Below are 14,117 nucleotides of genomic sequence, written 5' to 3' on the forward strand. Positions count from 1 at the left end.
CAGAAGAGATGTGAGAATGTTGGGTTTTACGGACTACCTCAAAATAATAGTGGCTTAAGACAATGATTTGTTCGTTCTCCTCCCCTCCCCTCCCCTCCCCTCCCCTCCCCTCCCCTCCCCTGCCCTCCCCTCCCCTCTCCTGCCCTCCCCTCTCCTCCCCTCCCCTCCCCTGCCCTCCCCTCTCCTCCCCTTTCCTCTCTTTGACAGACTCTTGCTCTGTCACCAGGCTGGAGTGCAATGGCATGATGTTGACTCACTGCAACCTCCGCCTCCTGGGTTCAAGCGATTCTCCTGCCTCAGCCTCTCGAGTAGCTGGGGCTACAGGCATGAGCCACCATGCCTGGCTCATTTTTTGTATTTTAGTGGAGATGGGGTTTCACCATGTTGGCCAGGCTGGTCTCAAACTCCTGACCTCAGGTGATCTGCTCACCTTGGCCTCCCACCCAGAGTACTGGGAGTACAGGTGTGAGCCACCGTGCCTGGCCTATTATTTCTTATAATTTTATAGGTCATCTGGTCTCACATGTTCCTGCTCACATCATATAGGCTGGGGTCACAACAGTGACTATATTCTGCCAGACCACAACTGGGACTGGAATGTCCTTGCAAGTGTCATCTTCATGTCTGGCACTTCAGCTGGGGTGCCCAGGATAGCCAAGGGTTGGCTGGACCTCTCTCTCCATATAGATCACTTGTCATTTGGTAGTCTTAGCTTGAGCTTCTTTACATGGTAGCTAGATCCCGTGAAAGTAGAAGCTGCCAGATCTCTTAAGGCCAAGGCCCAGAACTGGCACGCAGTCACTTCCACAACATTCTGTTGTCAGAGCAAGTTACAAAGCCAGCCCAGATTCACAGGGAGGAAAAACAGACTCCACCTCTCTCTCTGTCTCTCTCTCTCTTTTTTTTTTTTTTTAAATAATAGAGACAGCGTCTTGCTGTGTTACCCAGGCTGGTCTTGAATTCCTGGGCTCAAGCAATCCTTCTGCCTCAGCCTCCCAAAGTGCTAGGATTACAGGTGTAAACCAGCGTGTTTGGCCCTGACTCCACCTCTTGATAGGAGAAATTGTTAGTGTCTGTCTTTCTAGATAGTCAACAAAAAAATTAAATTCAAGTCTTACCTCCTATACTCACCAAACCTTCAGAGTTTTACTGAAACCCACAATTACCAAAGAATTTTGTAAAAAGATCCTTGTGGTTCCTACTCAGGATCAAGGGCAAAGAGATTGTGTGCATAAATATAATTCTATACCAGTTAGGAAATCCCACCCCTTTGCCTCAGATCTCCTTTGTTATTAGTCTTCTGCTTGAAACATTCTTATCGAACATTTCCCTTGTGGTGCTTTATGTTTACAAGGCATGTTACGTTCTGCTTAAATCATAAGAACCTCATTTGATCGTTAAATTAGAAACACAAAAAGTGAAACTTACGTTTACTTTTACCATAGCTTTCACTTTTAGTTGCTATGAGCAGAGGTTGGTATTTATTTCTTCTCTATGACCTCAGAGGTAGTATTGTGAGCTTGTCACTTAATCAAAGGGCAATTCAAGGGGATACTTCTAATAAGGCTTGGAATCTCATTGGTGGCTTGTAGGACTCTCTAGTAAGGTAGTAAGTGTTAAGGCCAGGTGTTCTCATGTTCCTCAGCAGCCACATACATTGAGATTTATCACATGATCTGTAGACCCCCACACCAACATGCTTTTCTGTAAATGTTCCTCCACCATCAGCCAGATTTTTTTTTAAGTACAATTTCCATTTTATTTTTCTCCAGAGAATGGTCTGTCTTCAGTCTTTAAGGACTCAGCTCCTTACACAGGCTTTGGTGGGGGTTGTGGGGCAGAACCCACAGGTCTAAATCCAGGTAGAGGTGTTCGGTCCTTGTGGGCTTCATGAGATTGATTCCTGATTACTTTGCTGTGAATTGCACAACTCAAACAGTAAAGTAGCTTCACAAACAGCTTGGGAAGCATACAGGCATCAAAGACGCTTCTTCAGAAATGTCCCTGACTGCTGTGGCCTCCACTGTATTTTGAATGATGAATTTCTTAATGGCCTTGTCCTTGGGCACACATCAGGCACAGTTCATGCAGCAAATAGGTTGCACATGGCTGTGGCCGTTTTTGACATGATCTTTGTTCCTTCTTTTCTTTGTCATCTTGGAGGCATGGACCGGAGAGGAGATTCTTGAAAGAAGACTTTACATTAAGACCTCACTTTTTTTCTGTGGAATCTATATCTCTTCTCAGAAAACAACTTTATTAATAGTCTTAAGTTTGCCCTTATACAATATTTATCAAATGAGATGAGTGTGTGTGTGTGTGTGTGTGTAGAATGAAAGTGAATTAGCCAGCTGGGTGTGGTGGCTCACACCTATAATCCCAGCACTTTGGGGGGCCGAGGTGGGCAGATCACTTGAGGTCAGGAGTTCAAGACCAGCCTGCCCAACATGGCAAAACGCCGTCTCTACTAAAAATACGAAACTTAGCCGGATGTGGTGGCTCACACCTGTAATCCCAGCTACTTGGGAGGCTGAGGCAGGACAATTGCTTGAACCCAGGAGGTGGAGGTTGCAGTGAGCCGAGATAGCACCACTGCACTCTAGCCTGGGCGATAGAGCGAGACTCTGTTTCAAAATAAAAAAAGAAAGTAAATAAGTAAATTAGCCTCCGTAGCAAGCCTCATGTAGCTGATGGCGCTAAGGCTGAAACCAGGGTTCAGTAGGAAAATTCCTTATAAAGGTCTGCTTTCCAGAACTCCAGGTTGGGAGTTTATGCCAGCTTTTCATGTGAAAACTATTTACAGTTATGCCATTTGTACTGCCTTTTTTATATTTAACACTTTTAAAGTTATGTTATTACCTTGAGTTTATTTGTTCTTTGAGGTAGTTTCTGTTCTGCATAACAGAAACATTAAAATAAATGACCGTAATATAACTGGACATTGTTGCACTGTTTGAAGCATTTATCGGAGGAGCTGAGGGTGTGATATAGAGCAGGCACATTCTTCTGGGAATGTTAGTGAGGTTTTTGTGAATAGTTTGAATATACACAGTGAATTTGCTTTTATTTCCTTAGTGTCTGAAATGCGGAATCTTTGGAAAAGTCCAGTTTGCAGAATATAGTATGCTCCTTGTCCCAAATTAAAAAGGAAAGATTATATGTCGTGAAAACCCTGTCTTGGATACTTTCTCCTCTCTCACATATAAAGGAGTGAAGGGGATCATTCTAAGGAGCCAAGATTCTGAAAGGAGAATTAAGAACTATATACAATAAGCTATTATACAAGGCCAAATGTAGTTAAGTACTGGCTGAAAGGAGGGAGAAGTGACTTTAAGAGTGTGAGGAGGGACCAAAAATTGTCTTAGAGATGGCCTTGGAGATAAGCCTTAAAAGGAGGCTTAGACTTTATGAGGAGGAGATTGGAAGAAAGGGTAAGAGAAGGAGGAATTTTGAGGGACTACAGTGTAAGGAATGACAGAACTAAAGGTCACCTACACATCAAGAGGAGGACCACGGCATGTTCAGTTGATCCCTTATGGCTAAAGCTGAGAAGAGGAACAATGGGATTGATGTCTAGATTGGAAGCTATTTAGGATACAGCTTTAATGCCTTGCCAAGGAATCTAGAATCAGAGGTCGTTGAGTGATTTGAAAAATGATTTTGGCTGCATTATTTAGGCTGGATTGGAGAACCTGGAGGCTCAGGCATCAGTTCTTTCTGTGGTCCAAAGGAAGGTGATGAGCACTGAAGTTGGTGGCTGGGGAAATGAAAGATGGTTATAAAGAACAATGACAAATTGCACTGTTACTCATTCTACCAGGATGTGGTGACTATAATCACAAACATGAAAACTTGTTTAGTCACTTTTTTTTTTAAGCTGCCCTCACTTAGACTCTGCAGAAGTAGTGAAATAATACAATTGAACCCTTCAGTTCCCTTAATATAAATCTCTTTCTTGCTTGCTTGCTTGATTTCTTTCTGTCTATTTATTTATTTATTTATTTATTTATTTATTTATGTATTTTGTGAGACAGAGTGTTGCTCTGTCACCCAGGCAGGAGTGCAGTGGCACGGTCTCAGCTCACTGCAACCTCTGCCTCCCGGGTTCAAGCGATTGTCTCCTGCCTCAGCCTCTTGAGTAGCTGGGATTACAGGTGCTCACCACCACGCCCAGCTAATTTTTGTGTTGTCCAGACTGGTCTTGAACTCCTGACCTTAGGTGATCCCCCTGCCTTGGCCTCCCAAAGTGTTGGGATTACAGGCATGAGGCACTGCCCCCAGCCAGTTCCCTTAATGTAAATTTCTAACCTGATTGAGTGAATTGTTTGTGGCCCTGAATTGATGAATGTGTTCTTCTGAGGCCTCTTCAAAAGGAGAAGTTTTGAAATAAATTTCAAAACTTAAAAGGACAAACTTGGATTGTGGAATTGGACTGTTTTCCTTATCTGAATTTTGGAGCTGTTAGAACTTCTTATTGCATCGATGATTAAAAACAAAACAAAAAAACCACAGCTCTAACGTTTGTGCAAAATGTTTGGATATATTTATATAGCATGAGGGGGAGGATTTTCTTCATTCTAAATGAATGAGCAATACCATTAAAAGTTTATGGGTTGGCCGGGCGCAGTGGTTCATGCCTGTAATCCCAGCACTTTGGGAGGCCGAGGCGGGCAGATCACCTGAGATCGGGAGTTCAAGACCAGCCTGATCAACATGGAGAAACCCTGTCTCTACTAAAAATACAAAATTAGCCAGGCGTGGTGGCGCATGCCTGTAATCCCAGCTACTTGGGAGGCTGAGGCAGGAGAATCACTTGAACCCGGGAGGCAGAGGTTGTGATGAGCCAAGATTGCACTATTGCATTCCAGCCTGGGCAACAAAAGCCAAACTCCATCTCAAAAAAAAAGAAAAAAAAAATTTATGGGTTAACCAGACTTTAGTCCTGAAGGATGTTCTATAGAAAGTAAAAGCCTATTAAGCTGACCCCTTTGTGCCAGAATTGTATTGCATTTGTAGCTAGTTGCATCTGGAGGTGCTGAGGAAATGATTGTCAATACAACTAGATTTCCATATCGCCTTTTATCTCTGCAACCCGAGAAGTGTACCGTTGAACAAGTACTTGAAAAAGTTGTGTGGTTTAGGTTGCATTAGAACTAGCAAAAATCTCTGAAATCTTCTCTGCTTGCACTGCTGTTATCAGTAATCACAGGGAACTGTTTTACTGAGTTCCACACCAAACTTGATACCATCACAATTACATTTTAGATGCATTTGAATTGCCTTTGTTTCAGCTAATAGTGTTGCCTACCCTGGGAGATGATGATGAAACAAAACAGGTGGCGGGGGATAATTGGAATTTGAAATTAACTCTCACTTTCTGCTTCCTTCATGAAATGAACAGAAAAGGAGTGGTTAATCACTGAGAATAAACTTCATTCAGCTGGCTCACTGCAAGGTGTTGCCTTTAGAATACATTGTTGCTCTGATGGGCTGCTTTTGATTATGTTTCCAGCTGTTATTAGGGGAGCAGTATCATGTTTAAGGGGGAGTGTCTCAGCCTGAATCATTTGCTCTATTTTTTTGTATTGGTTTTATTTTTTGGATTAATGGTTTGAGTTGTTAAATGAATTGGAGAGTGAAGCAACATCCTGTTATCTTCTTGTCATCTTTGTCTTACCTCAGTGCTGTGCTGTCTGTAGGCACAGAGCAGAGCAAGCCTGTGCATGTTTTTAAATGGCCTTATGGAGGAGAAAGCAACCTCTCAGGATGCAAATGAGACAGAATTGTATGTTCTTGACACCGTTGCAAAAATCTTGTATTTGGAGTCTTTTAACTTAAGAATTGCCCAGAGTGTGGTCAGCCCCATGCTAAAAGGAGCACTTCTTTATGTCTGTGACATGAATATCCTTGTTATGTGCCTGACCATTCCAGATGTAGTAGTGTTGCCATAGTACCAGGCTTTATTAGTTTTCTGGTTATATTCTGCTAATAGCTAGATGGTATGGGAATATTTTTTCCCTTTACTTAAAGTACACAGTTTTGATTATCAATGGTTTGCAGGTATTTTAATTTTGAAAAATAATTGGTGAAGGACTAAGTAGAAATATGTGTCTGGGGTTGTATTTAAATACATGAGCAACAGATATGACACGTCCAGGATCGCTGAGTACTTGGACTCAGAGACAGCTATTACTCTCCTCTGCACCCTCTGGCATTTTTAGGAATTGTTGTCTTACCAGAATGAGAATTGGAAAGTTACCAAATACTGGTGGTTTGGGATATGCAAAAATCCTTGATGGATTTTGAAAGTTAAAAAAAATGAGAGTTAAACAATTATGTATAGCTTGCTCTTTTGTTTTTGTTGTGTTTTTTTTCTCATTGTTTTGGTTATTAGGCACGTGTAGCCAACCTCATGGCTCCTAGATGGCTTGCATTCCAATTAAAATAGAAATATTTGCTTTAAAATTTTCAGTATATGTAGTGCTTGCTTATTAGTGTCATGGGATCCTTGGGGTGTCATTTTGCCAGTGAGAAACCTCTGTGGCCATGGCCACGGCACCTTCTGCCTGAATAGTGCTCGTGCCCACTGGGCTTATTCTGCCCACTCAGTCTTGCAGGCTGTGCTCAGCTTGTACTACCAGCCTGGATCCCATACCTGCCAAGGGCAAGCCAGGTGCAGAGCAGCGAAGGGTGTGTGGACAAGCTAGCACGGTGTCTGGCCACTGCACACAGCCAGGCACTCTGGCTGCTGTGGTGGGGTAGGCATTTCCAGGCATAAGCACAGCTGCCGGTTCTGTGTGAGGCTGCAGCTGGACCAGAGTATCACATGCAGCTTCTGCTGCGGGTGCCCACGTCCGGACAAGGGGAACATGGGGGCATCCAGAAACTTGGAGACACCAGGAACTTCAGAACTCCAAAGAGGGCGTCACAGCCCTGGCTCGGGGAGACCCTAGGTCTGAGCTTCCCAAAGGGCCCCAGCTCTTCTCTCTTTCTGATTGCCTACCACATGGTGAGCACGGGGGGTGTTTCAGCCCTGTTTGCGTTACAGCTCTTTCAGTCCCGCCATTTGGTAGGTCCTGAGTTCTTGTCCCATGCCCAGAAAGAATGAAGTATGCAGACAACTGGGGGGTGAGCAAGGTGGAGAGGAGCTTCATTGAGCAATAGAACAGCTCTCTGGAGACCCAAAGTGGGTAGCTCTTTCTGCAGCCATGTCGTTCTGATGAGTGTCTAGCTCTCAGTGGAGAGGAGACCCACAGTGGGTAGATCCCTTTTGCATGCAGGTTGTCCCGACATCTGTTTGAGTCTGGCTGAGTCCAGGGTTTTTATGAGCTCAGAAGAGAGGCAGTGTGTGCTGATTGGCCATGGGTGGCCATGGGTGGGCCCAGAAAAAGCACCATAAGTTCTCACTCTGGTCTGTGGACTCTTAACCAGAACTGACAGCCTAGCCCCCATGCCTCAGGCCGTCCCTGGCTTGAAGATGGGGCTTCACCGGAAACCCACCCCTTTCCGCCCAGGAGCCTGCCTCCTGCCACGGTTCATGTCATCCACAGTGCCCAGGCTGTTCATAGCAAGGGATGCCTGCAGGCCTACACTGAGCCGGCCTCATTCCTCCCTTGGCCTCCCTCCCATGCTCATTGGTCCCCAAAGTCCAGAGTGGGCTGAGACAGCAGGGGCCTGGTGTATCAGCACTGCCCCAACCACATGTACACCTGGCCAGGTCACAGCATCACCTGGGCTCAGCCACAATTTTGCTCCACCCCAGAGTGGGTGCTGGGAGTGGGGAGAGGCCAGGCAGCAGGAGTGGCATTTCTGAGCCTGTGGGTGTAGCTGTGGCTGGGGGCTGCAGCTGCACCCAGGAGCGTGGGGCCCCTGCTCCAACAACTTGGAAGAGGGCAGGGCTCCCGCCTATTCCCAGCTCCTGCCAGCTCCATGGAGTGTGCAGCCCTGGCCATGCCTCTCCCACGGCAGCTGGCTTCTTTGCAGCAGCTGCTCCAGATGGGCCGCTGCTGCCATCTTTAGGTCCCTCTCCAGACTAGTTAATTTTAAATTATTGAACCTTCTTGAGCTCAAGGTTAGCAAGCCTAAAAGGGTGAGTCATGTATTAGAGGCTTGCAAAAGATTCAGTGGTGGAAGGACAGAATTTTTGATCAAATTTTGCTTTGTATTTGGGCTTGCAGGAACTGTGGAAGGTGCATCAGTGAAGAAATGGACCAATGTGTATAATCATGGAATCTTCTTGCTAACCATCACCACCAGCTCTCCTTAATAAGTGAGCAAGAGTGGGTCAGGGGAGAAGGAAAAGAGGTCAACATGAAGCTAAAGCAGCGAGTCGTGCTGTTAGCAATTCTCCTTGTCATTTTTATCTTCACCAAAGTTTTCCTGATTGACAACTTAGATACATCAGCTGCCAACCGGGAGGACCAGAGGGCCTTTCACCGAATGATGACTGGCTTGCGGGTGGAGCTGGCGCCCAAGCTGGACCATACCTTGCAGTCTCCCTGGGAGATTGCAGCCCAGTGGGTGGTTCCCCGGGAAGTGTACCCTGAAGAGACACCAGAGCTGGGGGCAATCATGCATGCCATGGCCACCAAGAAAATCATTAAAGCTGATGTGGGTTATAAAGGGACACAGCTGAAAGCCTTACTGATACTTGAAGGAGGACAGAAAGTTGTTTTCAAACCTAAGCGGTAAGTTTTCATCTGGGAAACTGCATGTGCTAGTTGGTTGATTGATTTAACTTGGGATTTATATAAGATTTATTTTATCATCTTCTCTTGGAAGTCTCTTCAGTAAAATAAGAGGGGTAGACTAGATCTCTAAAGTCTTTTCTAGCACTTAACATGAATCTGTGTTTATAGTATCATACAGAATAGTTTTCCTGCCCTAAAAATCCTCTGTGTCCTACCTACTCATTTTTCCCTCTCTGCCCCGGAACACCTGGTAACTCACTGGTCTTTTTACTGTCTCCGTAGTTTTGCCTTTTCCTGAATGTCATATAGTTGCAATCACAGTATGTAAGCCATTTCACATTGGCTTCTTTCACTTAGTAAAGTGCATTTAAGATTTTTACATATCTTTTTGTGGCATGATAGTTCATTTGTTTTTATCACTGAATAATATTCCATTGTCTAGATGTACCACAGCTTAATTATCCATTCACTTACTGAACGACATCTTGGTTGCTTCCAAGTTTGGGGCAATTGTGAATTAAGCTGCTATAAACATCCATGTGCAGGTTTTTGTGTGAACATAAATTTTCAACTCATTTGGATAGATACCAGAAGCATAATTGCTGGACCACATGGTAAGAGTACGTTTCATTTTGTAAAAAACTGCTAAACTATCTTCCAAAGTAGCTATACCATTTTGTGTTTCTACCAGCAATGCATGAGAGTTCCTGTTGCTCCACATCCTCACCAGGGTTTGGTGTCAGTGTTTCAGACCACAGCTATTCTATACATCTCTCATTGTTTCTTTCACCTGTTTTAAGTAAAGAATTGGGCCATTTTAGTTACCTTAGTAACTAAATATGTATGTTGTTCATGATCCCTTTGGACTTCCTAGGGATCTACAGAGATAATTTGTGTGACAATTCTGTGACATAATTATTTTTATTTATTTATTTATTTATTTATTTCTCTACACAAGACAGCTTGGAGGGTATAGTTAATTTTCTAAAAACGTTTTCTGAGTGTATGAATCTGAATTAGGTTAACATCATGATGGTGATTTGTATTCTTTTGCCAGGAGTTAGTTACCAATGAATATTCCCAAAGTTTGTAATGTCTGAAATCTTTTGTATACTAAACATTATTTTAATTCCTCAGTAGAACTTTTGAAAAAATTATAACATGACTTTAGATTTCTTTCTGGAGTGGCAGAATAAATGTAGGGAAAAGATGTACAAAGTTCAACTCCCTTTCTTACCCAACTATTAGTAAATAAAAGGCAGTCAGAGCATGAATGTATAGGGAGCCCAGAAATCGAAGGGATCACTATTGGTCTGGAACTGGGAAATATATGTCAGTGATGTGGAAATTAGGAAAGTTAAAAAATGTGGTAGACTTTCAGAGAATAAAAATTTGATTGGGGCTGGGCTTGGTGGCTCATGCCTGTAATCCCAGCACTTTGGGAGGCCGAGGTGGGTGGATCACTCCTGGGCAACGTAATGAGACTCCATCTCTATAAAAAATAAAAAATTAGCCAGGTGTGGTGGTGTGCACCTGTAGTCTCAGCTACTTGGAAGGCCGAGGTGGGAGGGCGGGAAGATTGCTTGAGTACGAGAGTTTGAGGCCGCAACAAGCCGTGCTCATGCCACTGCCCTCCAGCCTGGGTGACAGAGTGAGACCCTGTCTCAAAAAAAAAAGTGGTTATGTGGGCCTGGGATCTAATTTCTGTTTAACGCACACTATTTTCCAGGGATTACACTAAGTACTTTTGTATCTGTTAATCCTTTAAACCCTTATAGGAAGGTTTAACCTTTGTGTACAGTTTCAGTTCTTTTTTCAGAATAAGAAACTGAGGTTTAGAGAGTGTAACTAACTTGACAAGGTCATTTCACATTAATCAGTGGTACGGAAGTTTGAACCCAGATTTGTTAGAGTTGTAAGCAGCTTGTATTCTGCCACACACATGGAATTCACTTAAGTTTGTTTGTTTCCCATAAGTGATGACGTGGAGCACCCATCATCAAAAATCACATTTAGCTTTGAAGTATAGTCTTTGACTTCTTGGCCTGAGAGATTAGCAGCATAAACGGAGTGATGGAAAAAGGCAAACTAAAGATAAAAAAAAATTTGCATATAAAGAGATGGTCAGGCACACTGGCTCACACCTGTAATCCCAGCACTTTGGGAGGCTGAGGTGGGCGGATCACTTGAGGTCAGGAGTTTGAGACCAGCCTGGCCAACATGGCGAAACCCCATCTCTACTAAAAATACAAAAAATTAGCCGGTCGTTTGGTGTGTGCCTGTAATCCTAGCTACTCAGGAGGCTGAGGCAGGAGAATGACTTGAACCTGGGAGGCAGAGGTTGCAGTGAGCCGAGATTGCGCCATTGCACTGCAGCCTGGGCAACAGGAGCAAAACTCCATCTCAAAAATATAAAATAAAATAAAGAGATGAGTTGTGAGCATTTTGTGTTTAAATAAGAGGAGATCCAGCTGGATGCAGGGGCTCACACCTGTAATCCCAGCACTTTGGGAGACCGAGGTGGGTGGATCCCCTGAGGTCAGGAGTTCGAGACCAGCCTGGCTAACATGCTGAAACCCCATTTCTACTAAAAATACAAAAAATTAGCCAGGCGCGTGCCTGTAATGCCAGCTACCCTGGAGGCTGAGGCAGAAGATTCGTTTGAACCCAGGAGGCAGAAGTTGTAGTGAGCTGAGATCGTGCCATTTGCACTCCAGCGTGGGCAACAAGAGCGAAACTCTGTCTCAAAAAAAAAAAAAAAAAAAAATGAGATCCTCGTCACACCCACCACTTGTACACTAGGGAATTGAAGGGGAGATGGGACAGCAGGAAGTGTGTTAGAAGACAGATATTCCCAAGAGTGTGCAGTGTTAAACCAGGTACTTTGCAGGATAGGCTTGAAATGTTCGGACAAGATGTAAGTGGAGGGAGGAGAGGCCAGACTGATGAGTAGGGGAGGTAGCAACAGATAAATGCATAACCTTAGTCACTTCTTGCTTCATCTTATATCTCTTACTACCACTGCAGCCTTCTCATTACCTCCCTCCTCCAGACCATCCTGGAAACCACTTCCGTTCTTCCCCAGAAGATTCATATTATCACTTTGTTCCCCAGCTTTAAACCATCCAGGGACTTCCCATTGCCCACCAGACAAAACCCAGCCTCCACAGCCTAAGGTCAAGCCCCTGACTGTCTGGTCTCCCTCTCTCTGCTCAGCATTATCCTACCTTTGCTCTTTGTTTCTGTCAAACTCTGGCCCCGTGCTCCCCCATCATCTCCTAAATAGCCTATGTCCACTCCCAGCTCCAGGGCACTCTCCTCTCCAACTCAGCAAGGTTTTTTCCGGCCCCTGCCATAGGTGTTAACTTTCTTAGTCGATGTACATACTGACTTGTGCTGCTTTATATCAGCAACTATCGCAGGCTGGGGAAAGTGGGGGTAAGTTTAAGTGCTTGCAGAAATTGACTCTAGTCCCTAAACACCCAGCAAAATGCTGTTCTGACCCCTAGGGCTTCGGAGGCTATTTTGTCCTGGTGTAAGTGCAGATTAATGTCCTTGGTCAGACTCTGACGTCCTTCAGCAGAAGGATAGGAATGATTTATTAGCAGTTACTGTATGAATTTTGCTGCTCTGTCAGTGGCTTAAGATGGATCACTCTCTGGTAAGAGGAGAATCTAAGTCCTTTCTCTAATAGCCACTTGTGGTTTTAACATTTCTGGAGCCTGGTTATCCATGTCCTACTCTCAGGGATACAAGTTGCGTACAGTATAGGTAGATGATATATATAGGAATACAGTGACACTTTTATTTACACATTTTGCCTTACATTGTAAGTAAGGGTAATTTTTTTTTTTTAATGTAGCTATTTCCATTCTAGAAGTAATTGATTTTCACAGGCAAAAACGGCAGTTATGTTGGAAAAAGAACAAGAAGGCAGGGGCCTAGGAGCGGCTACGTAGAAGTGAATGAGTAATCTTAGGAAGTACTAAAAGGGACCTTGGAGATCAGCTAGTTCAACTGTCCATTTTACAGGTGAGAAAAATGACATCCAGAGTTCCGTATTTCACATAACCAAAACATGTGCTAAGGATTCAGGCCTGACTTCAATGTAGTTCTTTTGATTCTTACTCCTTTTCTCTTCCCGCCGTCTTTTCCTCTCCTGCCCACTCCCGAAGTTCCTGTATTTCTCTAAGCTTTTGCATTTTACTCCGAGCAGCCTTTAGATGGATTGGAAAGCTCTCTAATGTTTCACTGAAAGGAACGTACTGCACTTCACCACATACCTTCCTGTGGCTGCCCTGGAGTACTAAAAATAAAGTATTCAAGGATAGCCTACAGCTGTAGTAGAGAGAACAGTACCTGAATAGTGTCAGCTTTTTGCTGCAGTGGTATTTCAAATTTGACTTTTAATTTAGAGGTAGCTAATATAAACCTTTTAAAAAATTATTCCTAAGTAATCCTTTGCACTAGGAACAAACAAACAAATACATTTGGGTATATTGACCATGCTAAGAAGAAACTGGTGCGCAACCAGATGGTGATCAACGTGGCTGTCTTCTAACAAATGCTTCATCATTTTGCCTTGAAGATATGTTTTGTGGAGATGATTTCACTGTATATTCTAAGGTCATTTAAGTTGAGGTTCACTGCCTTTTATACTGTTTTCCACTTCCCTATTGCTGTTTTAGCATGGGAGAGCCAACTATCCTTAGTGGAACTTTTCTTCTCCATATCAGTCTCAATTGATTTCTATTTCATAGGTCCATTGTAAAGTCTAAAAGGTCTCCTTTAGATTCGGGAAATGCAGGAGACCAGTAGAGAACATAGGTGAATTAAGTGCTTTTTTTCTTCCCAATTAACACATTTAAATTCTATCTTTTAAAATGATTAGTAGAAAGAAATATGCCAGTCTTCATTATCCTTTGCTTATGTCATGCATATGATAGAAAATCATCAGAATGCAGTTTAAGATGAAAGAGACCTTAGAAATTACTTCTTAGTCCAGCCCCTAATATTGTAAATAAGGAATCTGAGACCCAGAGAAGAGAAAAGTTTTGCTCAAGCTTACCCAGTCAAGTAATGGCAGCCATACCCACTTCCCACTGCCAGTCCAGGACTCCTTGTACGTCATAAACTTAAAAAAAAGAACAAGAATGGTTATTCAAACAACTTTTTTCAAAAGCACCATTACCTTCCCATTAATAAAGATTGAGTTATATCAGACCATTTTCCCCCAAATTTAAATTTCTCTTATAAGCTTTGCCACAGCCATTCTGGTAAGCAAAAGTTTTTTGTTTTTTGAGACAGAGCCTCACTCCGTTGCCCATGCTGGAGTGCAGTGGCACAGTCTCGGCTCACTGCAACCTCTGCCTCCCAGGTTCAAGCGATTCTCCTGACTCAGCCTCCTGAGCAGCTGGGATTACAGGC

At 43.6% G+C, this 14,117-nt stretch overlaps 1 protein-coding gene and 1 pseudogene across 2 annotated transcripts in view; one reads left to right on the top strand and one right to left on the bottom strand.

Annotated features, from left to right (window-relative positions):
• The window catches only part of LOC105484497 (FAM20B glycosaminoglycan xylosylkinase), a 46,433-nt gene that overhangs the window by 8,293 nt on the left and 24,023 nt on the right, over nucleotides 1–14,117 (top strand). Inside the window, exons 1-2 of one of the 2 annotated variants that reach the window (XM_011746178.3) lie at nucleotides 4,829–7,009; nucleotides 8,178–8,687. In XM_011746178.3, coding sequence (XP_011744480.1) covers nucleotides 8,311–8,687 — 377 coding nt within the window. In that variant the 5' untranslated portion in view covers nucleotides 4,829–7,009; nucleotides 8,178–8,310. Of the gene's footprint in view, nucleotides 1–4,828; nucleotides 7,010–8,177; nucleotides 8,688–14,117 lie in introns of those variants that run through there. The other variant, XM_011746177.3, reaches the window with a different exon arrangement.
• Nucleotides 1,487–2,343, bottom strand: LOC112427206 (small ribosomal subunit protein eS26 pseudogene; annotated as a pseudogene).

The sequence above is a fragment of the Macaca nemestrina genome, chromosome 1 (genome assembly GCF_043159975.1).
Source record: "Macaca nemestrina isolate mMacNem1 chromosome 1, mMacNem.hap1, whole genome shotgun sequence".
Classification (NCBI taxonomy): Eukaryota; Metazoa; Chordata; class Mammalia; order Primates; family Cercopithecidae; genus Macaca; species Macaca nemestrina.